At 44.5% G+C, this 27,448-nt stretch overlaps 1 protein-coding gene across 1 annotated transcript; it reads right to left on the bottom strand.

Moving 5' to 3' along the window:
- Nucleotides 1-296: 296 nt before the first annotated feature.
- kat6a (K(lysine) acetyltransferase 6A) lies at nucleotides 297-27,369 on the bottom strand. Its single transcript, XM_041999925.1, is given in 18 exon segments — nucleotides 297-3,561; nucleotides 3,563-5,889; nucleotides 5,980-6,238; nucleotides 6,365-7,066; nucleotides 7,157-7,349; nucleotides 7,498-7,729; nucleotides 7,851-7,944; nucleotides 9,126-9,287; nucleotides 10,150-10,291; nucleotides 10,611-10,726; nucleotides 11,518-11,630; nucleotides 11,747-12,060; nucleotides 12,297-12,411; nucleotides 12,631-12,712; nucleotides 13,058-13,173; nucleotides 13,990-14,098; nucleotides 24,352-25,852; nucleotides 27,264-27,369. Coding segments are annotated over 17 exon segments (6,840 nt in total). The 5' UTR covers nucleotides 25,096-25,852; nucleotides 27,264-27,369; the 3' UTR covers nucleotides 297-2,541.
- Nucleotides 27,370-27,448: the final 79 nt, after the last annotated feature.

Here is a 27,448-nt window from a genome sequence, read left to right as displayed (position 1 = left end):
TGCAAACATTAAAAGGTTAACACACTATTTTACTTCTCAATAACACAAGTGTGCAAAGTTCTGTCCTAATTTATTTATTTCTTATTGCTGGTGTAAATTTATCACTTTTTTTTATGACACAGGAGCTAAGCCTTGATGTAAAGGCTCTCCAAAGGTGTTATAATGCATGCACACCGTATTGAAAAATCTTGTAGCTGTTCTGCATTGCTGCATGAGGTAATTATACACAATGTGCAGAAAAAAAAAAACAAATCTGATAACTGAGCAGAGACAACTTAAATCAGGAAGGAAACATGTGTGGCTCAACATAATTTATTTTTCATTTTATGTTAAAATGTACAGAGTTCTTTGAAAGTACTTGCTAAGAAAAAAAAAAAAAAAAAAAAAAAAAAAAGAATAAATGGAAGTACATACAGGGACAGAGTAGAGAGCTGAGGTGACCGAGCGCTAATCCACCTTCACTGCGCACTCAGCTGTCGCCCCCTCTCTTTATTTTGCGCTCTCTCTTAGCATACAACGCAACATGTACAATTACAAAGGATACAAAAAGGGAAGCAATATAAACAGACAAATATACTGAGCTCATTTATACATGCCTCTTAAATGTAAGGAAATCATCCTATACACACACAAGTAAAAAAAAAGAACAAAAAGAGAATGCCAAGTGACCTTTAGATATCTGTAGTCCTTTTTGTTTAAAATAGCATTAATATACTACACAAAGATAGAAAAACTCTAGAGATGAGATGGAATGGAGAGGTTAAAGGCATCTTAAAGTCACTAAAAGTGAGTGGTAATTTTTGTACATTTTGAATTTCATAGTAATTATTACCCAAGAGGCGAGCTAAAAAATATGTTGTTTTTTTTCTTCTTTTTTTTGTTTCCAGAAACAGAAGTGAAAAAAATGACAGTACCAATATCAATGTCAGAATTTCCTTTTATATTATAGAAAAACATTTTCTCTACAATAAGTTTCTAAAGTCGAAAAGAGTCAGCTTGTGTCATAAAAGAAAGCTGCCCAGTCTGATAAAATTCAGAAAAGGAACAAAAAGGAGAAAAGAACAGAACACACAAAGAAAGAATGCATGTCGAGTCTGTAAGAAAAGCAAAACTCCTCTTTTGACTTTGAATACTGGTACGTGGAGCAAAAACATCAACTGGTTTTGCATCGTCACCAACGGGACCATGAACACTTACTCGCTTCAGACCCTGCTTTTCTAAGTAGCCTCCATCCGAGGGGCCGAACCACGCACTAGATCAGGCATTTAGGCACACCTTTCATAAAGGCCAACTGCCTGCTGCCGTGTGTCTAGTCAATGGGAGTGCAGAATTTTGCAGAAAGAAAAAGAAGGATTACAGTTTTAACAAAATACACCATTCAAAGGGAGACTCCCCAACCTCTTTCAGTCGCCAACAGGCCAGCTTTAATAAACCAACTTCTCTCTGAGCAGTTAAATGGAAATCCCACCGTTAGCTCTGCATTCCCTACACTGCTAAAATAAAAATAAAAAGGCTGACACCGTTAGTACACCGTTTGTCAGTGGAGTGTGGACATAAAGAGCTAAATGTTGTACTTTCCTGAGCTAGCCACTGATTGGCAACAGCTAGTCAGTGTGTGTTTAAGTATGTGTGTGCTGAATATCAGGAAGTACCAGAATATTTACATCTAAACATTTCAGAGTGGCAGAAAACTGGAAAATAATGCTACTTGCTTCATTTATGGATGTAAGAGTAACACGCTCGTCTCTTCTGTGTCTTTGCTGTGTTTTTGGTACAACACTGTCCATCTGGGGAAGACAGAGACTCCGGAAACCACTCAACAACCTCCACCGGGACCTGCTCTGGGACTTTTCCCAAACCGTGTGAAAAAGCTCACCGAAAAAGCAGCCTCAGAGATGTTTGGGTTTTTTTCTGAGAGTGCAAGACTGTATCACCATTTGCGAAAATGCCACACATATAAAGACCAAAGCATATAAGAGGTCAGACTGCACACACGTATTCCAAAAAACAAACAACAAAAACGATAACAAAAATAATATTTGACATTATGTTTATAACAAAACAAAATGACAGCTTGCCTACAATATTTAATTGTCTCTTTTTTTCAAGGTAAGGCTTCCTATATCAATAAAAAGATTGTGTGCATGGTTGAATATATTCAGTTAACCATTGTTGTTCTGTTTGCAGTCTGAGAGAGTCAAGTACTCCTGTATTGTCTTTCCGTGTCATTTCCTTGTCATTCTTGTACCCTCTCTTTTCTCCTCCTGTGCCTCGGAGGAACGTGTGGACCAGGCCTGATGAGGTCCCTGTACACGCCCAGCCTCAAATCCAGCTGGAGGAGGAGAAGGGAACAATCCCAAATAAAAAGGGACAAAATGACAACACAGAAAAACAGGAAACCCAGACGTGCTCTCCGTCTCCAATCACCTCGGCGTCCTGGTGCTCGCAGTAGCGCCGGTTAAGGTAACAGGACTAATTGACATTTAGAGTTCAGCGAGCGTTAGCTCTGGCCCCGTGTCTCCTTTTCTAGTTCTTGGCTGTTCATCTACTCATGTAAGGTGATTGTTTTGGGACTCCAGCATAGCTGTGATGGGAGGGGCCAGTGTACATCATGTTGCCGTGGTGATTGGGCTGCATAGGCTGCTGGGGGTAACCCTGCCCTCCCATCATGCCCATCTGCATCTGCATGGGGTACTGAGCTGGCTGATTCATGTAAGCAGGGTTGCTATGGTAACCGCTGTTCATCATGGGTTGGGGCATTCTGTAGCCGGCTGACATGGCATTCAGCGGCGTCATGTTCATGGAGTTGTACGGTGCCGGCGTAGGCATGAGGTTTGGCATCATACCGCGCTGAACAGCTAAGGTGCGCGGGGTGCCCTGCATGGTCACAGCCCCCGAGCTGCGACCATAGAGCTGCTGCTGGTGCGGGGCCGGGGCCAGCTGCTGAGTGGCTTTAGAGCGGATGGAGATGTGGCCTTTGACGGTCGTCATTTGGCCCTGCAGCCGCTGTGTGTGTGGCGGTCCCAGGCTGATGTTGGTGGTGGGCATGTTGCATTGCAGCTGCAGTGAGCCCAGGTTCATGGAGCCAGAGCTGAGGTTGGGAGGTGAGGTCATTGAGGGCTGGCCCTGAGGAAGAGGAGTGTGGGGGGAAGGAGCCAGCCCGGGGTTGGACAGAGAAACACTGGTGGCGTAGGAGGTAACGGAGGCAGAGTGGGAGTAGGGCATGGCATGGGGGTCCATGATAGTGTTTGTAAGCTGCTGGAGTTTAGCCAAGCTAAATGTGGCGGAGGGCTGAGGGTAGCCCCCTGTACCAAAGTCCTGACCCATACGCTCATAGAGGGTGCGGCCCCCTCCTCCGCCTCCGCTTTCTGGAATCTCCATGATCATGGGCGTGGAGGCAAAGCCATTACCCATGCTGCACTGAGACAGGGCCTGCTGCTGCGGTGGGGGCGGGGCTGAGGGCGGGGGCTGAGGGTTGGGAGCTTGCTGCTGCTGGGGAGGTTGCTGAGGGACCTTTTTTTGAGTTTGTGGCTGCTGTTGCTGCTGGTTGGTACTGGGGGGGGCGCTCAATCACACCGCAGCTCTGAGGGGACTTAATGCCACAGCTGGGTGTGTTGGAGGGTGGTGGGGGTGGTGGGGGCTGGGGTACGGCACCACCTACATTACTGGCACCTGGTCCATTGTTGGGTCCCGGTCCCGCTTGCTGGATGAGACTGCAGCTGCCCATCCCTAGCTGGGATCCTCCTGTTCCTGTGGACGAGTTGAGGCTGGGAGCCTGGACGTAGGAGCAGCTGTTGGACTGAGAGGAGGTGGACGGGGTAGCTGAGGTGGATGAAGAGGCTGACGACGATGATGACGAAGCTGTAGGCGCTCCTGCAACCACAGGAGCAGACATCCCTCCTCCATTACCCCCATTCCCTGTCCCATTGCCCCCTCCCCCCATAGTGGAGTCATAGCTGCTGGGGTTGTCATAATTCTCTGTAGTGCTCTCGATGCTGCCCAGATCACTGAAGCCACTGTCCACAACCTGCTGCGAGTGGTCCGACACAGATGGCACATCCATCATCGGGGATGTCTCCATGTTCTGCTGGGAGGGGGCAGAGAGAGAACTGGGATGCTCTGGTGTGATCTGGGTGTAGCCACTGCCTGGACCGCTACCGCCACCCCCGGATCCAGTGGGACCGGGCGTTCCTCCTCTCTGCCCAGCTTGTGTCGAATCCACAATGCCAGAGGGCAACCCTGGACTGTTCACTGACCGCACAGACTGGTTGGGCAGAGGTGGCACTGGGGGATTAGGGAGGGGGCTGCTGTGTTGAGAGGCACCGCATTCCTCCACTAAAGCCAACGCCTCCTCCTCGGCTTCTCCTGTGTGGCTGTAACTCTGCAGGGTGCGGCAGGCAGCGAGAGTCTCCTCGCAGTCTTGGTAAGCCCCGTGATGAGGCTGCGGTTCAGCCTCTTCATCCTGGGCTTCCCCCTGCGTCAGAGACTGGACGGCCTGCATAGTCTCCAGGTCCAGCTCGTTGGAGTGGTGATGGGAGTGGTGTGTGTGATGGTGGCCCAGCTCCTCTTTGAAATCAGAGTGTTGGTGAGGGTGGGAGTGCGGATGTGTGTGTTGGGGTTCTATCAACAGCGTGACGTCTTTGTCATCTTGGTGCAGAGACTGGAGCTGCATGGGTTCAGAAGAGACAGACATGGCTGTGACCGTTTCCACGGCTGCAGCAGCTGCAGCAGACTCCTCCTGCTCCCTGCGCCGCCTCTCCTCCTGCTGAGGGTCTGCTGAAGAGGGCTGACACTTTGCCTCCTGCATCTCCTCCTCAGCCTCCTCCTCCTCTTCTTCCTCCTCCTGCTTGCTAACATAGTCCCGTGCCACGCTGTTCTCCATGTCTAAAAAAGCCTCTCCACCTTGAGGTTCTTCTTTAACAGGAGGAGAGTTTGCTTGCAAGGCAGGCTCCTCCTCTTCGTCTTCATCGTCATCTTCCTCATCTGAGTCTTGACTTTTTCTCTTCTTGCTGCCGTTGCTTTTGTCTTCCAGGTGTCCGTCGCCTTCGTCGTCGGCATCGTGGTCTTCGCTCCGTCTGCTTCCTGAACCTGGTGTGACTGCTGCTCGCCTGCTGATGATACCGCCACGCATACTGCCAGATTCTTCTTCGTCCCTTTCCTCATCGTCATCATCATCCTCTCTGTCACCTATGTCTACCTCCCGAGGCCGAGACTGTGGAGCCCGAGGCCCTGAGATCAAAGAGGATGGGGACAACAAGGGACGGGATGGCGGGCGGCTGGGTTTATCTTCTTCCCAGGCTCTTTCAGTGTCCTCTTCCTCATCATCTTCTTCCTCGTCATCTAGCTCAGAAGTGGGAAGTGGTTTAGGGGCAGGCTGTGGCAGCTGGTGAAGGGAGCGGTTCTTTGGCGGCCTCCCCCGCCTTTTGGGGACCTTCTGTTCAGCAGGTTTGGAGAAATAGTCATCTTCTTCATCCGAGTCTTTGTGTTTGTTGTCTCTGCAGCCTCTCTTGGTGGTATGGTCGTCTGTTTGGAGCAGCTTTGGCTCTTTGTCCAGCTTCTGCTCCAACAGACTTGGTCTTTCTTTCTCCTGCCATTCTGCCTCCTCCTGGGCCCGTTGCAGGTACCAGCTCCGCGGCTTGCGGCCAGGCTTCATCTTGATTTTGGCGGGTTGAGGATCCCCACTTTGGACTTGGCTGTCTGTGGCTCCTTGCTGGTTAGGCCCACTGCTTGGTGATTTTCCAGGTCCTCGTTTTTTCCAGTGCAGTGGCTTGCGACTCTTTCCCTTCGGCCAGCCTTTTTTCTTTTTGACTGGGGCCTCCGGGTTGACCACTGGCATCTCTGATGAATTTGCTGACAGAGCGGCTACAGGCTTCAGCACAGGCGTTAGCTCTGAGAAGACAAAAAAAAAACGAGCCAGGCTTAGACAAGTTAAATCTGTGTGTATGCAATCAGTCACAAATGAAATTCCCCAAACTTTACCGTCTTCCTCTGAATCCGTGAGGTTGGAGTGGCGCACCCTTTTGGGCGATGGGTCCGACAGTCTGAGGGCAGGTCTTGCTGAGGGATAGTGGCGCAGTGGGTGTCCCAGGGATGTCTCCTCCTCCAGCCTGGGCATAGGCCTCTCAGAGTCTGAGTCTACAAAGGACTCGTCCAACACCTCGGTGGTTTCAGAAATGGTCTCTGTCACAACGCTGCTTTGATGGTGAATTCGCCGAAAGCGAGACCTCTTCAGTGGCTTCTGGGTACAAACACAGTTGTGGAAGAATAAAAGACAGTCCAACGATCCAGAATGGACTGGATTTATGTTTAAAGAGGAAATGAAATCAGGCTCTGTAAATCAGAAAATACTAACTTAGTCTCTTACCTTGCTTTTCGGCACCTTGGGGAGAATGGGAGGGGAAGATGGCCTACTCTCTTCATCATCATCATCTTCATCATCATCATCGTCCTCCTCCTCCTCCTCTTCACTGCTTTCACTGAAGCAGCTCTTCCTGACAGGTGGAGCCTCACTTAGCCTGGACATCACAGGAAGCTGTGTCAGGCCCTCTCCGAGCCCTTCAGCAAGCCTCGGCTTAGGGCCTCTCTTTTTCCTCGGGGGCCGGCCTCTCCGTGTGGGGGGTATGGAGGACTGCCTGGCCATGTCCAGTGTGTGAAAGGCTGCAGAGTCAGCTTGTCTGTTCAAGGTGAAAAGGGATGGTGGGCTGCTGGAAGACGCTGCTGTTTTTCCTCCAACTGCACTCTCCTCATCTTCATCGTCCTCGTCTTCCACTGAGCGGATCTTGGGAGGCCGTCCGACCCGTGCGCTGTTCTTTGCTTTGCTCCAAGGCCAGTTTTTGGGTGGGCGCCCTCGTGGTCTTCGCTCTCCATTTGTTGGTAGAGCGGTTCGTTGTTGCTCTGGAACAGGTGGTGGACAGCGGACGGGAGGGCAAGTTGGAGAGCTTTGGCTTATAGGAAACCCCAGAAAGCCTTTTTGTTCATCTTCCTCATCTTCCTCTTCTTCTTCATCCCTCGTCTCTCCTTGTCGCATTTGCCAGGGCACAGCTGGGGCCTTGTGACTCGGTTTGACCTGTGCCCATATTTCAAAAATAATGAACAAATCCGATCGTAAAGCAGCTTGGAAATCAGTTTGTCACCTCCACAAATTCAACACATTTACCTCTTTGCGATTGTCTCCCTCTGGTCCATCATCGTCATCATCATCATGTCCTTCTTCGTCAGAGACCACAGTGTTTGTTACAATGACCGGAGTCCAGCGCAGACACTCGGGGTCGACCTCCAGCTGCCGTGGCCGGGCCTTCAGACGGGCCATGTGGCTGGAAACAATCTTCTCCCTTCGCACCAACACAAGTCTGAGGAAGCCACAGCAAAAACAAACAGTAGCATTAAGTTTCTGGCTCCACGTTATACTTCATGTAAGCAACGATGACACTGAGTTTGCATTCATGGTTTATATTTAAATTTGGCCTTTCTCAGAATAATTCCTGCCCGGCCTCTGACCTTTCTCCTCGCTGCTCCAGCATGTTGAGGCTGTGCAGGGTAGCAGTGATATCCTGCGGGCAGATTCCTGTCAGTTTACTCAGCTGTCGTATAGTGATCTGTCGGTCCCGGACCTCATGGAGACACTCCAGCACCACGCTGCGCCAGTAGGCCATGTAGGACAGCCGACCCAAGTCTGACAGAGGCTTCTCTGGAGATCCAGGTTGTCCCTCTCGCTTTGACAGCAAGTAGCCTTAAGAGAAAATAGACAAACACGATGAGTCTCATATAACACACATTTAAGTCATCAATTTGTTTATTAAAAGCGTAAACAGGTTTCATTGTTGTGCTTTGCTTAAGACTGGCATCCTTACTGAAGTCGATGAGAAAGCGTCCGTAGCCTTTGCGCTGGTACTGTGGAAGAATCATGATGCAAGACACATTGTACTTCTGTTGGCAGTGCTTCTCCTGGAACGAGTAAAATACAGACACATTAAAAAATTAAAGGGGGAAAAAAATCTAAAACACACATCGCAGACTTGTGTGGATGTACAGCAGGGTTTACATGTTGCTGTTGGGAGGGGCATGATGTTATACAAAGGAACGGCAGGTTTGTGGGAATGCATCTACTCTTAGATTCAACTTTGAGTTAATTTATTTACTTTTAAAAGGAACAGGGCAATTTCATATAAACACGTAAAATGCACAAGAATTTTCTAATTAAATTTAGCGATTCAAGAGTCAGTTTTCATCCCTGGTCCTTTTGTGAGTCAGCTGCAGCACATCACAAAGCAGCAGAGCAATCAAAACAAGTACAAATAAAGACCAATGTTGGTGTAAAATCAACTTAACAGCAATTCATAACTGACATAATTCAGTGCACAGTATTAGAATAGGAAAATTACAGTCATGTGCAAGAGCAGATAGTGACTCTCCAACAACTATAATTCAGTTAGTTGATGGCCAACATCAACAATTTACCATCACCTAATGGTCAACATCACAATGAATAAATCATGACTGAGGACAGGCCTGATGTTCTAACAACCGTGATGTTTTGTAAAGGAGTTGAGAGACATTTCAACAGGTAACATGTTCCAACATCGACGACACAGACTGACCAAAAACACTTCTTCAAAGTGGAATATGAAGGTCACCTCTGGAGCTGGCTCAAGTGGACCCATTTAGGGTTTCTGAATGTATTCTTGCAATGTGGCAGGAGCTAAACAACGGAGAAATTAAAAACCAAAGTGGAATCTGGAAGCGTAATTACATTCCCCAACCCAACAGATCGTGTTTTTGTAAGATTCTGCAATGATGGTAGGTTTTCGGTTCTCCATCTAAAGCTTTTAGGACTTGTTTGTAGGCAGCTTCAACCGACCTCAGAGTTGCCTTAAATGCTGGTTAAACAGCACATCGTATGCTACATTATCATTGCATTAAAACACATTTTGGCCAAATTAGGTATTTAATTGTCTCTGATGTAACTCCCCAAATTTCCCTGAGGATTCTCCAAAGGGATTAATAAAGTATTTCTATTCTATTCTAATTGGAAACATTGATTTAATCGGAATATGTTTGTCTTAAAAAAATTGTACATTAAAAAGACTGCGTCAGGCTATGTGGAGATGGACAGGAGGCCACTGTACCTTGGAAAAGTAGCCAACAAGGTGGCAACCTTTGCTGTCATTCTGGGTCAGGACGTAGAAAAGGAATGGCTCCACATCATAGTAGAGGGTCTTGTGGTCCAGGAACAGCTTTGCCAACAGGCACAGGTTCTGACAGTAGATCGTGCTCACGTTTCCATCCACCTTTTATAGGATTGGAGAGTAAACAGAAATTAGTGCAATACACTAATCCTTTTATACACAGAGCTATAAAATCTGAAAAATAACACAGTTAACTTGCTGCTTGAGAGCAAAATGAGGTATAGTGGTGTAGAAGTTAGACAGGTGTGATTTTCACATTGCCTCCAGGGACTAGTGAGTGGAGGATAGAAACAATAATTGGTAAAGTAGAAAAAGAAGAAGGTAGGCTGTGGATGGCAGAGTGCCTGTTATCTCTGCTCTCTGATGAGCAAGGACTGCAGAGCTGGAAAACCATGGCCTGCAGACAGTTAATAAGCCACTGTGCTTCAAAACCTAGAGGAAAAGCTTAACTGTAAATTATGGATTAATAATTGTTATATTTTTAGGATAATAATCACTCTCTTTAATGATAAAACCTAAAAATATACCACTTGGCAGGCAGGGATGTTAGTGAATCACCACTAGGAATTATCATAAAAGATGCAGTATTTAACATTATATATATATATATATATATATACATATATATATATATATATATATATATACATATATATATATATATATATACATATATATATATATATATATATATATACATATATATATATATATATATACATATATATATATATATATATATATATATATATCTATATATATATATATCTATATATATATATATATATATATATAGATATATATATAGATATATATATCTATATATATGCAGATATTAGTTTATTTTAGGTAAACAGCCTGGGATGAGCTTGAAACAAGTTTTTTTTTGTTTCAAGTCTCTTGCATCTCCAGGTTCTAAATTCATTTATCACCACTTAGTCACTGTTTCTGAACAACTCCTCACCTCAAACACAGAAACTTCGTCCTTCCTGTAGATCTCGTTGGCAGGAGGGTGGAACCAGTTGCACTTCTTCATGTGCTGGTAGAGGATGCTGCGACTCTTCATGTAGCGTAGGCAGAACTCACATAAGTAGAGCTTGGGAAGTCTGGAGATGAAGAGGAAGGAGAGCAGAGTGAGAGACTGAAACATCCGGATGGGTTTTAAGCTGTCTGCTAGATGTGAGACGAGTATATTTGTGGAGGATTCATTGGCAGAGAAAAGCTGATTTCACTTGACAAACTGTAGCATGTGTGAAATAAAAAATGCCTACCTGACCCAAGCCGGTTACCTGTTAAAGTAGGTGTTACTGTAAACAGCCTGATAACTGAGCCCCATTAAAGCTGCTGGTAATTTCCACACCTACAAACAGGACTGTGAGCCAAGAACATGATGTTGTTGAGCTTTGTGATGCTGTGTCAGCTCACCTGCTGTACTCCTGTGGGTAGGGAGACGAATACCATGTCTGGATTTCAAACTTGCCAAATTCAATGACTGATGGACAGCGCATCTGAGGGTCTGGTGGACCAGTCACGCCGACTTTCTGCAGGGGAGGGAGAGACACCAAAGGTGAAATCCAGGTTTACTACTAAAGGGATTAAAAGATCATGGTTACGATGACAGATTATCCACCAGGGGTCACTGTCTTCTGACTTCCAGACTGGTGTGAAGATCTCTGGTCAACATCATAAGCCAACATTAAACTCCTGAATTGATCTTTCCTCTCTTTAACTAATGGCTAACCTGTGTGTGTTTATATTAACCAGCCCTTCCTTCTCTAGTCACACAAGAGAAATGAGAAATCCAAGCAAATTTCCAGTGACACCACAACAACATAAACCTGTCGTAATGACGCTTTGGTCCTGCAGTGATCACTTGATATTTGCATCTACTGGTTGCTTTAAAGCCAAACGTCTGACCCTGGCTGTAAGCTGCATTCATCATCCTGTTCTGGCCCGCGCATGCTGCATCAGTGGTAATGACTGATTTTAAAATCCACGTGGAAAGTGGCAGCTGCTTCATGCCAAATTAATTTTTTTCAGTGATGAAACTCAGCGTTCTCACTTTTCCACCCAGAGGTACATACTTCCTGCAGAAAAATCTAACCCAGCAAATTCGTCTCTTACAAGCCACCAGCTGTTGACTCCACTCTTCCTGACCTCACTCTCATCAACACCGAAACTGAGGTCATGCTCCACACACCGTTACCCTGCAGCCTGGAACACTAACGGCTCACTCTGCTATATTAGTGTCGCCAACACTGGCTTCTCCTCTGCTGCTGTATTCCCTCCATCTCTCGGTTCATTCACTACATTCTTGTCTCAGTCTGTGTACCTGAAGTGCCAGCTCCTGAATGTGTCTGAAGAGTTCAATGTCCTTTTCTGTCAGGTTCTCGTGGCCGGGCAGTTTGTCATCGTCTTCACGCCAGTCGCTGCCATCTTGATTTTCTAGGGATGGCAAGACAGAGTCCACATGAATGCAAATCCAGCTAATTTTGCAGAAGTTTTTACAAAGGTGACCAAATACAGCGGATAAACTTTATTTTTTCTTTCCTAGTCTTTACCTCCTCTGTCATCTCCATCTTTGCGACTGGTTTTCTTTCGAATGCGGCACTGCTGTGAGTAGTCCACCACTTCCTGCCGTGCTTTACGGCCCTCTGGCGACGGTGTGAAGAACTTTGTGAGAGCGTCGATGAGGCCCTTGGTCTTGCTGTTGAAGCGCACGCTGCTGTGCGACTGCTCGTCATCCCCGCGCATGGAAAATAGCAGCCGGTCGTCGCCAGGGTAACCCTCGCAGGAGGAGCTGGAGGAGGAGTTAGCTGATGTGGAGCGCCGCCGTCGGCCTCGACCACCCAGTTTCTTGAAGGGCCGCCCCGGCCTGTGGAGAAAGTTGAGAGTCTAGTTAAGATCGCATCAGGATGTAATGTTTGATGGTTAGAGCAAATCCGCCCACAAAGCTAAACAAAAGCAGCACAGGTGTTAAAGCTGGACCCATTAAAAAAAAACTATGTTTTGTGCCATGCTTCCAGTACTGTAGCATGTAGATAGTATCCTGCAGCAGCTCTGCTCCTGCCCGACTATAGAAGATACAATAAGTTGAAAGCGGCTCTGTACCTGTTCTTGGACCGCCCCAGCGGTGCGTTGTAGCGCCGTTTGATTTGTTCTGCCTTTTCGTGTAAAAACATCTTTCCCTTTTTCCTGGGCTGACAGATTTGACAAATCCACATGCCTGGGACGGAGCGAGAAAAAACATGTTCACAAATACACTGAGGAAGATGACACAGGACTTTAATCCATCATTTCTACTACAGTGGTGAAAATAATGTAGATTTGTGTGTTTTTTATTTATTTTTACAGGTGAGAGGACACAAGTGGAGTTTGTGGAGACTACAAGTAGGTAAAAGAAAAAAACTGACTATGAGTTAAACCAGGAATCTTTTTCATTTACCCTTTGGCATCCGCGTGAGGGGAGGATCACAGCACTCCATGTGGAAGCCCCGGTCACATGAGTCACAGAACAACATGTTATCCTGCACACACACAGAGTACAGATTAATACTAACAAAATAATTCCACATACTCAAGCAAATAAATAAATAAACAAACATGTATTAATAATATGACAACTTTTTCTGTCCTCATTCACGATTTTCATCACACAACTTAGCAGCAAACTGCACATTTTGTCTCGCTGTTAAAACCCTTCTCACTTGACAAGCAGGAGAAAAGAGATGAATCACACAGAGGCTGTCTGAAACATCTCAATCCTACAGACCACAGACATGTCTATCTGCATCACTATCTGGCACTTAAGTGGAGAGGAGAGCGCTCAAAGATGCTGCCTTCCAGTGCGCCATGTTTATTCATCCACTCACCGCATTTTTTCCTTGATCCTGACAGCTGCTGCAAGTCTTGCATTCGATGCACTGCCACCACAAAGCCTTGACTCGTGCCGTGAGCTCTGGGGAGAATTTGAGACAGGACGGGTGGCCTGCAGGTAGACACACACACACACACACACACACACAGAGAGACAACATCACACCATGTTTTCTTATTTTCGTCGCTGCCAACTGACAGCCCTGACCCACATGCGTCACTGTAAAAGGAAAAAAGGAGGAGGAAATAAATAAAAAAAAAAAATCTTTCTGGATTTGACAGCGCTCTGTGAATCAAATCTGGCTGCAAAAAATGTTCAAACATAAATGACAATGTGTCAGAGCTTTGCTTTGCTTTCTTGGAAGACTAACAAATGACACAGCCAAGGGAAGAAGAGGCACAGCATCTCTACTCGACTTTCAACCGCAGTGTCAGGTCTTAGCAGGAATCTTACAGTGTGTTTCCCAACAAAACAATTTCTAGGGAAACAATCATTTTACTAATTTATTTGCTAATATAGGCCATGTCAGGAAAAAGAAACAAAGGGCCTGAAACAGGGATAGATGTCAGAAACCATTTTAATTACGTGAACTTGTTAACGTGGCAGCTACAGTTTATACAGCAAGTAGTTAAAGATGCTGAAGAAAAACTACAGATGACTTTGGATAAGGAATCAAATCTGAGCACTTAAGAGAAACTTGATTGTTCAAGGTGTGGTGTGACATTTACATTGTTGCATGTAAATAATTACTTGTATTTGGTTTCAGAGTGCAACTTTCTTTATTGTCGCCAAACACATCTACATTGTAACTGATGGAAAAATGGGGGCAAAGTAAGTTAGGAACAAGTTCAGGTCTTTAAATGAAATGAAATGAAATGAAAAATACTTTATTAATCCCAAAGGGAAATTCAATAAAGCAAAACTTACCGCTGTTTCCACAGTCGGCGCAAGAGATGAGCTCCTCCGGCTTCTTGTCGCGATTCTGCTCTTTGGTCCCCAAACAGAAGCTGCAGATGGGGATGGGCTCGGCCACCGGCTGGTGAAAGGGTCAGAGGAGAGAAAGTCCAAACTGTTAGCCAACTTAACAGCTTCACTGTATAAATGAAGACAATAAAGCAGCCTTGTGTTTGCTGCCACAGTGAGCAACTGTTGCTGTGTATATTAACAAGCTAACGGACTGAAAATCACACCAACACAGAGTTTGAACTATGTGTGAACAGAAAGTTTAGGGTAATTAGGAGAGTGAGCGCTGCTGTGATGGGTGAGCTATGTGTCACGGTTACTGTTGATGTTCGATCATCAGGGAGAAGTTAGCTCCTTTGGCTGACTGGTTGTGAAAGCTAGTTTCCACTAAAGCACATCCTCAGGTATTAAATTCTGGGGCTACGTAAATCATTCAGCGGCTGAATACACCAACTGTGTCAGCAGGTGGAGATTCAAACATAAAACAAAGATGCAATACACACACAGTAACAGAAATAAGCCAGGGTTGTTGGGAACAAAAAGCAGGATAAATAAGTAAAAGAAAACACAACAACATGTGGTGCACTTCACACAGACACAGGAGCAAGAGATGAGGGAACTCTGCTTCAGAGTTTCTGGAGTCTGGAAGGCCTGAAGGGAACCGGTGGCTTACGTCTACCTCAAAGTACACCACATCCTGCCAAGGCTTGGACATCAAGCACACAAATGAATAAATGCTGCATCAAATGGCACGACAACTTGTTTTAAGATGTTTTTTAAGAGAAGATGTTTTAATATTGCATGGTGATGTGAGGTGCTCATAAATCCAAAACAAAAATCCTGCCACATGAATATAAAAATAAATCTAATCATAAGGTGAGAAAGTGATTTCACATGCAAATGATTTTAGCAATATCTATCAAAGACTTTAGTAGTAGAAAATAAAACAAAGTGCACTCAAAATAGTCCATCAAGAAGGGTGTGCTTGAACATTTCCCAGACTGGTACTTAAGAACTGAGCATTCGTGTGAGAGAAGGAGTGGTGACAGACACTTGGAAGGGCTTCACGGCTGCATGGGCGAGCTGGGGAGAACTGTGCTTACAGCATCTGTTCCCTCAATCTCAGCTTTAAAGCACATCAGCAAAGAGAAAGCCACTGGTGGAAACTGGTGCGCGACATCTGGGCTGGTCCTTGCCAACAGCCATATGGGAAAAATCGAAAACAAAGCAAAGGAAGCTTCTCCTACAATCTGATGACACTGAAGAGGATCCTTTGATGATCACAAACGTGGTGTCCATCAGTGCAAACATCCTATGCTGTACAAAATCTTTTATTTCCGCTAAAGTCAAAAAGATAACTACCTGAATGTGAAAGGTAACGTCTACAGAGGACAGATGGCTTAAAAAAGAGAAGTCACAACTTTAAAACAACATCCGTTTTTAGATTCATTTTAGGTTAATGCTGAATTTAAATATACCAAAAAAGATTGTCTTTCACTTCTTCTCACTCTCTACATGTTTGGCGTCAACTCTGATCACCACTTATTCAAAGCACTAACAACACAAAAAAAAGTCTGTAGTACAAGAAGGTTGACATAAAAAGGGGTGGGGGGAAGGGGGGGTTGAGGGTTTTCTCATTTTCCCATAGTCATTTAATTGTAAGAAATCAGATCTACTATGAGATTCGTGTCACTATTTTGTGTGGAAATGTGATTAAAAGAAAAAACAAAAAACAACACAATATCTGTAGTAAGTGGTGTCAATTTAATAGAGCTGCAACTAACGACTATTCTGATGGACGATTAGTCACCGACTATTAAAACGACTAGTCGACCAATCGGATTATGTATCTCATAATTATTAATTGGCTCTTATTTCATTTTCAGCTTTGAAATCTTGCATGAGGTTGTTATGTAAGTCTGACGTGCCTCCTCTTTAAATGTTCGAACCTTGCTGACGTACTTCCGTGTTAAGAAAGGTCCGCTTTACAAATCTCACATGTATTTAATTTATTGTGTAAGTTTAACATGAAGTTATTTCAAAATTTTGACGTCCTCTGCCGCAGACCACGTGACTACCAGCCATCACCACGGCAACCACAATGCTCCTCAAGATGTCATTCCAAATCTAATCCAAATTTGTGTGTAAATATTTTTTATTTTTATTCCTTACGTTGTATTTTATTCTTTGTTTGTTTGCTTATAGGTAATTTCGCGCATTGTGGTCTATATTGTCCTGTCTAGTGACCATCGATGCTCACTACTTTTCAAGATGCATTGTGGGTAATTTTGAGTGCCCTGCCTTTTTCTCTCTGGACATTCGGACACTCCTCCAAAATGGCGTGACCCTATATAGGGCACTATGTAGGGAATAGGGTGCACATTCGGACACAGCTGATGTCTCACTCCGTAGCTTTTTTTTTTTCCTTTGCGCATGTGCATTGTGCAACTCTCAGCAGAGATAGGGAAGAAGACAATGTCTCACTGTGTAGGTTTTTTTTGCCGACAAGAGTCGATGGTTAAATTCATTGTCGACTATTTTCATTGTCGACTATTGTGGACAACGTCGACTGACCATTGTAGCCCTACAATTTATTAAGCTTTTTATCAAATGCCATGAAAATAAGCCAAACTACAGAGGGACAGTTCACTGTTACTATGCTCTGGTACAAAGTGTGTGGTGTTTGACGCTAATCAAACACAAATAAAACAAGCAAAACTATCAAAAAGTTCAGTGTGGAACAACTTCAAAAACATAAATGAAAACGAAGTGCAGTGAAACTTCAGAAAAGTAAAGCTAGCATACTATAAGTCTACCACGATTAATAGCATGTGTATATGACAATGCTGCTACATGGTGGTACCCGACGCTAAACATTCTGCCTTTTAACAACCAATGGCAGTCAAGCGTCATGCTAACAGAACCATTTTTGCATTGTTTACATTGAATAAATTGCGCTTGCAAACATATTTAGGCCCAATCCTATTTCTTTTTTTTTTTTTTACCCCTACACCCTGCTTTTTCCCTACTCCTCGCCCCTTACAACGAAGTGAGGAAGGGTAAAAACAATACCGTAGGAAATGCAATGCCCCTACTTTACTGTCATAAGTCGTTGTTAGTTGCTATATCAGACCAATGGGTATCTATGACAACAAATTGATGACAACAAACATGCCGTATCGTTTCTTTCTCCTGGGCTGTGGGGATATTTTTGTGCTCGTCTTCAATAAGATGAAAAAATTAAAAGGAGCCGTTATGTTAAAATATACACTTGGGGGGGCTATGCTGACAACCGTTAGCGACACTAGCAAACTAGCTAACATTAATGAACGTTATTGATTAGCAGTAAGTTAGCGATTTTAAAAACAGCCATATAATGAAAGAGATCATAAATAATCCTCTACAAGATGGAACACAATTCTAAAATAATTTTTACACCTTTATGGATGCTGAATATGTATTTATGGGTGTCCTGTCTTCCTTCTGTCACCATCTTTGCCAATGTATTGGGTGTCTCAGGAAATCATTTATACCCCTTGGTTCGAAGTTCGGTTCTGGGTTGTCTTCATTTGGAGTGTGGTGTGATATGTCAACACCAGTTTGTCAACTGAATTCAGCTGATTTCACAGAAAACAGATACACCGAAACACAGAATGTCATCATTTACCAGTGAGCCACCATGCTAACCAGCATCAGCATTGATCTCATAAGCAGACGTGTTGTTATTATTTTACTGGGAAAAAAAAAGAAAATGTACATAAATATCCCACAAGCACACAACTACAAATTTCTATGATTATTACTGTATAATTACAAAAATACAAACATGTTTGAGCATCTTTAACACAACCAAAAGTCATATAATGACGTGTATACACAAACTTTAATAAAAGAAAAAACATCAACTTCATAAGAATTTTCAGTGACTTTAAGGTTTTTTCTGCAGCACAACAGTGAAAATGTTTGTAGCTGCAGAGAGCCAGGTAGGCAGCTTGTCCTGGCAGGGAGAAGACAGGGACAAGAACTTGATTTATTGGGTTCATTTCCTTCTGACTCAAGCTGCTTCCAACACTCCCTGCTACCCCTTACCCACCTAACACAGCCTGAGAGAGCGGCAGCGAAAGAAATAACAGAAAGACAACGAGAGTGGGAGGGAAGTAAGAGGTAAACACGGGGGGTTTACAGAGAATGAGAGGTGAGGAGACACAGATAAGCAGACCTATGCTGGGTGCTGAGAGGAAAACAGGCTTACCAGTAGAGAAATGGTTTCAATTTTTTGTCATAAGAGGGGAAAAAAAAAAACCTAAGAATATTAAAGTGTAATTCTGTACTGTGAAAAACAAATTATTAACTCCCCTTATAATGTTAATATATATATATATATATATATATATATATATATATATATATATATATATATATATATATATATATATATATATATATATGTATGTAAACTGCTAAGAAGCCAAACTGAACACATCTTATGGTGTGAAAAACAGACAAAAATCCCTGACAAGAAATGGAAACCAGCAGCAACAGAAAGAAAAAAAAAAAAAAAAGGAAGAGAACAAGTGTGTGAAAAAAATCATAATCCAGAGGGCAGAAGAGGGAAAGAGATGGAAAGCATAAAGAGAGAGAAAATCTGCAGCAGCAGTCCTCTGAGCAGCCTGCGTGCGACCAACACCTCAATCATTCCTGACGCTTAACCCCTTCCCTGCTGGAAGGAGGTCAACTGCTCCCACTTGCACCAGGAGCACTCGAGTAAACACAAGCTGGAAGCGAGTGAGCGTCGCCTTTCATGCACACACCTTGCAGGCTACAACGAGGCTTCAGTTACTGGTTGCCACTGTAAATTAATCCCCAGCAGACACTAAAAAATGAAAAGCTAATCCTACTTCTATGACAGGGATATTGGAACCGCAAAACACGATCTTCACATTCCTCCTAAGAGCCGTTCTTCCCTGTTTTCACCCTTTTTCTACCTCAGCCTGCAACGGTTACCAAGACCGCTGATGCACCACAGCAACGGTCTAGAAATTTCTCACATCGACTGACTGTTTGACTTCAGTCATGGCTGACATTTTACTTGAGGTTCAAGCGTGTGTGTAGATCTATGTTAAGCATGCGTGTGAACGTTTTGGCACGAGCCTTTTAACGGCGGGATTTTCAGGAACAAAATTCCCATTGAAGCCAAAACGAAACACCCAAAAGTAGCTGGCTGCAACAAACTGCACTGACAGGGAAATCTTCAAACGCCACTGTCACTACATACAAACCTGTCTTACAACTAACAGGTTTCTTTATAAATACACACCCAAGGACAAACGGACAGGTGAGAATACCCAAGTCTGTTCCACCTGACACACCTACTTGTGTTTTATGGATCAGTAAACCACCGTTTAGCCAAACTTACTCCTTAAATCCTGCAGCACGGTTACAGTTTTTATTTCATATACATGATTTCATACTTTGGGCAACACGTTGCATTATCTGAGACCTCGTAAATGAAAATAAGTTATAGGAAACTACTGACGCTGCCCCAGTTTTCCCTTTTTATGCCGATTTCTCTTATCCAAAGACAGGGGACAAGCAGAGTGAGACAGGAAGGAGAGAACAAAGGAGGAAGGACGAAAAGGAGAAGGAAAAAAATGGGAGCGGAAGAAGGGGGAGAATATGGCTAAGGGAGAAAAGAAAGAAAGAGAAATGTGTTGCTGCTGTCCTTGTCTCCACTCAAGTCAAGGATCTCATTAACATGGGAGCCCAATCTCTCCCCCCAAAACACTTCCCTTATGGCCACCCCCACCTCCAGCACAAATTCATTGATCAACTGTTCCAGGGCATGCAGAGCAAGCAAAGGCAACACAAGTGCAATTGGTAAAAAATAAATAAATAAATAAAATAAAACACACATTTGATGAGCTCAACGCTTATAGCCACAAAGCACACCTTGAGGTGCTGTTTGCACACATGGATGTACCTGGGACATCAACTGACAAATAAATAATTCAAAATTCAAAGCTACAGTAGATCACAGCATCAAACACTTCCACAGCTGCTCAGCACGCTGGCTCTATTTGAAGGGAGGTGAGGTTAGCCATATGCAAGACCACGCACAGCTACACGTCCCCATTCACACCACAATCCCTCCATGATGAGCTCAAGGTAACTACGTCCCATGGGTGATAACACGACTGCTAATGTAGCTTCTATAGACTCGTGGCCAGCTGCATCTTTCCCTGGTGGTTCTTCTGATGCCCACGGGGGTCATCCTGGAAGACCATTACTGGAATAACTGAAGGTGGCCGACTCTGAGGATATACAGTGGCTCTACACTGGAAGAGTAGAAACACTGTCTATAGCATGTACTTGGCATTTAACAAGCATGACAGAGACTTTCTGTAGTAATCTCTCTGTGCTGCTCATGCTGGTGAAGCAAACTGAATTTTATTCAGGATCCAGTCTGCAGGTGTGGCTGCACAAAGACACAAAACATCATGATGAAATGTGTGTGTGAGAAACTGTGGTCTGATATAATTTAATCATTTTCACTCTCAAATTATAATGTTTTCCAACTTTGATTAAACAATGACATATGCATCGTAACTGGCCTTTGCTTAAGTTACCAAATATCTCTTAAGAGACTAACAAGGGATATCCTGAACAAGTCCAGACCTAACGTACATTAAAACTACAGACATTATTAACATCTCTTACTGATTCAGTCATATTAATAAGTTACAACAGTTTTATTTACTGGAAGGATTTGCAAGGACATAGTGCAACATATTCTGTTATTAATGAATTAAGCTAATATTCTTACAGCAGTTGATAAGTGGTGTCAGTAATGTGCAGCTGTACTGATGAGATATACACTGAATGTCACTGTCATGGCCAATACAAAAAGAATCCCACCTTGATCAGGATCGTGATCCAGTAGTTAATCAGTCTGAGATGTCCGGTGGTGAAACTAAACATACAACTATAATTAAAGTAGTACCAGTCATAATGGTTGACATTTAAACTTCAAAATGAAGAACAATTTACTTCTATATGCAGTTTCAAACAAAGCTGAGCTTTTGGTGGCAATATGGAGATAAATTTGGTGGAAGGGGCCTTTATTCAGCTTGTGACCCTGATAACAGTCAGCTGAAGCCAGAACTCTGGCAAAATGGAGACAAGTGACGCCCGTCATGAAAATGTAAGGCAAAAACCAAGAGTTTCTACAGGTGTCCAACTCCTAAAAATGAATGAGGGTGAAATCCAAAGTCCAAGGAGGGGTGAAAAGAGGCATTTCATGGCATCTGATATGGTCATCATGACAGTCATAGAGCGATCCGATCAGTTGTATTTACATGATGGACAATTAGGGACAATGTACACACGGGGGTAATGTCATTAAAAAGCAGGTAGAGCAGCTCTACCACATCTACCATTAAATAAAAATGCGAACATTAGCCGAACCTGTTAAACAGGTCAGTGGGACATTTTGGAGGGAAATCTCAGACGTAAACAGAAAACACCCACTTACACACACACACGTCATCGCCGTCACACTGCTTGACAACATCAAGAACTCTGGTTCACCCCACTCCAGCTGTTGGAGAGAGGGCAACCAGCGGGCAGGAAGATTGCTTTTACCTATTATAAGTGAATGAACATCTCTCTCACACACACACAAACACACAAACAAAGCTATATACACACACAGACATACACAATAACGCTCCACGTTAAGCCCATCCCAACTAATGGCCGTAGCTTCATTCTGCTAACGGGCGCTCAGGGAGGCGATGAGGTTTACCGTCTATATATCCATGACCCCTAGTTGACTTCACTCCCCCATTCACCTCCCCCTCTATGACCTGGCAATGACACTCTATTAGGGGGAGAGAAGGAACACAGAGAGCCAGAAATAGGGTCTGGGATCCTTTTGAATGGAGCACCCTCATGCAACCATCAGCACACTGAATACACAAATTTTCCTGCAAATGGGGTCAAAGCTGGTGCTGAGCCAGTTGTTTTCATTACCCCTCTCCTCTTGACTTCACTTACGTTCTCTCTCTCCAACTATCCTTGGGAAATCATAACTGTTAGCAATACAGTAACGATGCACTGGTAGAAACCCAGTGAGGATGGCACAGTGATTACGCAACAACCCATCCTGGCCTTTTGTGAAGTTTATCTCCTTGACACATGCAACACTCTCATCGGTGCACACTAACATCAAATGCACAACAGCAAGTATATGTCTGAGCTGCAAGAAGGATGTTTGCAAAAGAGAGAAAGAAAGAAAAAAAAAGGGGGGGGGGGGGGGGGTGCTGTGTTAATATCGTACACAATTGTCAAGCTTCCTTGTTGCTGCAGCAACTTTTTCATGACCTATGTAGCCTAACATCTTGCAAAGAAACACCAAACCTCTCCATCCGTGCCCAACAGTTCATCCATCATTACAGGCTGATAAATGATTTTCTTGAAGCATCAAGCTGGCATTTTTGGCTCCATTATTTGCAGTAAAACCCACCATTCTGAAGCCTGTAGGGAATTCAAATGCAATAAAAACTATGATGAACCAGAGCTAACATTAAAAAACGGAGCAGCCAAAGTGGAAAGAATGCATCCACACTGAGCTGCTTATGTTTTCATTTGTTTGGAGACAGTGTGTGAGAACAATCAGCAGCTGAGTCAGAGAGGAGGTGGTTGATATGGACCTTCTGCAGCCAAGCAGGTCAGTGTGTTAGGCAGACCCCATGTGACTTGCAGCTTGCTCTCTGGGCTAATCCTGCTATGAACTTACGTGTATGTCTATAAGCATCTTTACCAGGAAGCCCTCTGGATAACCCCTCCCACAGGACCCCGACAAAGGCTTGAGGCTAGTCAAAACAGTGGTTAAACCCACCCTCATGTCCTCCAGTTTAAAAGCAGACACATCTGACTGAATAAGGGGTCGCTTGGCTTGGATGCAGCACTTTTGAGCTTTGTTCATGTTCTGGCTGGAAGGAAGTATGTTTTGAATGTGTGCATGTGTCTGAAGAGACTTTATGGCATATGATTCTGGCACTCAGTTCCAGTTTAAGTTTTCTACTCTGCAGCCAATAGCACGGGCACAAGTGCGTGTAATTGTGTGTACATGTCTCTGAACCTTACAACTAGAGGTTAGCAGACGACTGCTCTCTCTGATCAGGTTACAGAGGTGGGTGTGTTCCCTCTCTCCTCTGTCGCCTGCATGTCTGCCGCTCCCCCTCATTCTGTCTCCCTCACTTTTTTCTCCTGCTATGTCTCTGCCTCTTTTTGGTTACAGAGGCCTGAAGTTTGCATCATCCAGGCCTCTCCCTCTGGCACCACTACAGACCAACTCTCTCTCACTTGTCTATATTCCTTTCCTTTCCTATTTCCTTTCTTTACTCTGCCCATCTCCTGACAGCTCCTGACAGGGAGCAGCCCTGCAGCTGGTCCACACTCGCTGCAGGAGGCTGGGAGCCATATGACTTTCTCCCCTGACCTATTCCTGGTCCTGTGCTGCTAAAAACTGGCCCAGTATCACTCCAATACAGTGCGTGCCTGGACCACAGGAAACATCTGCAATACTAACTCACACCCAACAGATCTACCCAACACAGCAACCACAAAACTGGCATGATGGAGTCCATTATGTCTTTTTAAAATACATTTTCCTTCCATGATACAAACATTGACATCCGAAACATAAAGGCACACAGCAGTTTGTAGAAAGGTAATGGCATATTCCCAATTCTCAGACATTTCTAAACTAATTCAGCAATGTGCAAAATGTTAAACTAAAAGCAAACAAAGGCCTTACTATCATGAAGTAAGTTACAGGCTGAGAAATGAGTGGGGCTGAACAAACTTAAAGAAGCAGAGAAAATGTGATGCCAATGTCTCAGATATTGTGTGGTTTGAACTGTTAACACTTTAATTTCACAGAGCATGCTCACGTTCTCTTCTTTGCTCAAGAAAGTTAATCGAGGAGCACATTAGACTGCATTTCTTGTCACAACTTCAACCGCTGCTGCCATCAACAGGATATCCAAGACTTTGTCAAAGCGGTCTGACACCGGCAGACAACAGCGCTATTCACACATCAATTTTCTTAAAGCAGCACAAAGGTATCAGCTACACCTTATTTTCTAAAAAACATAAATAAATCTGGACTCATCCAAATGATAAATGTCAAACATTACATGCCCCAACACATAAATCAGCAGGTGTTTAATTTCTAAATGTTTTTTAACAATGTGACTAAGATTGTGGTGCAAACACACAGTTTATACATGTATTGATCATGAACATAGATGCAGACATTACCTTGTCTTTCTCGTGTGGCAGCAGTCGAACAGGTGGTAGCGATTCCAGAGACACTGTTCCAGTCCCATCATCCTGGGAGCTGCTACGGCTGATTAGTTGGAACAGTGGACCCTGCTTGGCCACGCGTCCGTGAGCCACAGCCCTCTTCAGGGCGACCCTTAGCTGCTGGTGGAAGATGCCGGGCCCCATAGACCCACTGCCTGACAGGTAGGCCGCCACATCAGCCTGACACTTTAGGAAGCGCTCAATGTTCTTTAAGCTGGAACCATCAGGTTCATGGAGACCTTCCAGTGCCCGCTTGATCAGTTTGTTCCAGTCGAGTCCTGGCTTCTTCCCTGAATGGGAGTGAGATGTACCACTGCTGCCGCAGCCACCGCCGCCACTTGCACCTCCACTTCCACCACCTCCACTGCTACCTCCTCCGGTACTACCTCCTCCTCCGCTTCCTGCTGTTGCTGAACTTCCTCCTCCAGAGCTGCTGCCACTTTTGGGCTTTGGCAGAGCCAAGCGCCCAGGGTTGTCTGGGTCTTTGTAGGAATTGAGACCCTTGTTGGTGACCTTAAGTATGGTACCATCCTTCACACTAAGCTCCAACTGCTCCAGAACCGTCTTACGGTCCAGACCGTGGGACATGGACACTGCATTGCAAATGCGTTCCTCTGATGGTCGCTGCTTTTGCTTCTTTACTTTCTTGATGGCCTCTAGGATCCACTGGGTGTACACTGGGTTTGCCAGTTTCACCATGGCTGTAGCCTGGTTGAGTGCAGCGGCCTTGAGGCCTAACTGCAAGGGCCGCACACACAAAAATTGGGAACTGTTAGCCAAGGAAAAACCTGGCCTGCGCCGTAGCGCCGCCTCCTCCTCCTTTTTACCCTCTACCTGCTTACTATCCCTTGTCCTGGGGTCGAACGGAGAGTCCCTCAGAAGTCAAGTATGAGCAGCACGGAAAGGAGCAGCTGATCATAGCACAATCCCCCCACGAGCCTACCTTTCACCAAGTAAAATTTGGTCCACCCACCAACCACTCCCAGCCAGGTAAAGGTTCCTGGTGAGATGCAGTGATAGAGAATGAAGCAGTATTAGTAAATTTAACTCCAACGGCACAGTAGATCTTGAAAATGGGCAGGTCTCACAGAAAAAAATTGTTTCCCATTTAGACTTCTGTAAAAAGTCCAAAAGAAAGGTAAAACAGATACTCAGCCAGTTTTGTAGTCTCTTCTCAGTGTGATTTCTGAGAGATGTTGAAGGTCTCCAGACCATAAAATTAGTGTTTAAATGCTAAAAGTGAAGAAATTACAGCAAATATGATTCTATATTGTATTACATTCCAGATAACAATTTTTCGCCACATCCATGTTTTCTTGTCTCCAGTTCTTCTTTTGCCTTTTTCTCCTCCAGCAGTTTGGGATTTTTAGGTCTGGATTGGAAACAATATCTCACCCCAGGGAGCAGCCTGGGCTGATCACCTTCATGCCCACTGCACTTCCGCAGCTGATGAAAACTGAAAAGAAAGAGAGAGAGAGAGAATAAAAAGTATTTCAAAACATTTTAGAACTAAAAGTGAGATTGCAAATGTCTGAATGGGAAACGAGGCAACATCTTCAAAAATATTATCAAATAGAGTGATCTTTAAAGAGGGTTTATTTCACTTTTGCAACAACACTGGTTCACCAAAATCCATCAACACAGATATACAGATTTCTCTTTAAAACAACATAATGCTGTTTGCACATGGATCAACAAAGCTGGACAATAGGAAGAATAGTTAAAGCTCTTTTGATGTCAGTTTTCTTATCAAACTGCTAATTTCTCTTATAAAACAGCTATCCATTTAATCATTACCTGTAAATTACTAACCCACCACTAAGTCCAATACAAACACTGTTAACGTATGAGACCATAACTTCTCACGAAAAACGTACATATATCTCAACCAATTATGCAAATAGTCAGACATTAACACAACAATCAACACCACCCTAAAAAGTGTACTTGCAGGCTGACAACCTGGCCAGCTGGGTTAAAATGTAAACATGATGTAGTGAGAGCACATACAGTTAGCAAACATTAGCCGAGAGGCTAGCCAAAAATCAAACACAAGTCAACTCTCGTATTGTTATTTTATTTTCAGTTGTGCATTTACACACATTTATGTTATTTTAGATAGCTAAGCATTTAACAACAACTGTTCCCGCTAACCGCTGTTGTTTAGAAAGCTAACCTTGTAAGCTAGCCGACGGGCTAACGTTACGACTCGTTACTATGTTACTCGCTAACCTGAAACGTAAACAGCATGTAACGTGAGGTTAGCCAACACTCCAGCACAAAAACACAACAATTCCCTTTCCGTCGACATTTCCGACAAAACAAAACATCACGCCAAAGCAAATATGGCGAATACTCTCATTCTGAATGTCATTCTGATATTAACGTGAGATCGCGGCCTTGTACAAGGCACAATGCAACTTGCAGACGGCCATCTCGGCTAGTGGGCAAGTGCAAAACTGAAGATATCTCAGCGGCGGATTCTGCAGCATTACATGTTCCGCGGCCTAGTTCTCAGCGTTCAGCATGGGCGAAGAATCTCTGTCTGCTAAGACGCATCCCTGCAAGCAGTCCCCACCTCGACGACTTCCTCCCTTCACCAGCCGCCCTCCTATGTCGCTTCAGCCTGCGGTGCGGAGAAGACAAGGCCGCCACAGCGGAGCAACTAGGCCTTGGCTTCCCCCCTCTATACCCCCCACCCACCTCTGCGATCACCATCCCTCCGTACCCCTCTCTCCCGCTACCTCTCGCGGTTCCCCAGAAAGGCAGCGCTGGTCCGGTTCTGGTTTCCGAGAGGAGCTCGGGTAAAGCGAACCGAGGAGGGAAAAAATCTCATTGGCTCCCATCCAGCTTCCGCTGCTACTCACCGGAATTTTGGGTCGATCCACCGTGAAGAAGGTGCCAGAATCGTGCGAAACGAAGACAACAACAAGGCTAAAAATGCAGCCAGAGACCAGGGACTCTAGAGCCGACGCCATTTTTGAGTGAAACAGGAGCACGGCTGGTGGGGGAGGGGGGAACACTGAACCGTCAGGCAGGGCCAAGGGACCGT

Source organism: Melanotaenia boesemani, chromosome 11 (genome assembly GCF_017639745.1).
Source record: "Melanotaenia boesemani isolate fMelBoe1 chromosome 11, fMelBoe1.pri, whole genome shotgun sequence".
NCBI lineage: Eukaryota > Metazoa > Chordata > Actinopteri > Atheriniformes > Melanotaeniidae > Melanotaenia > Melanotaenia boesemani.
This window is presented reverse-complemented; position numbering and strand designations above follow the sequence as displayed.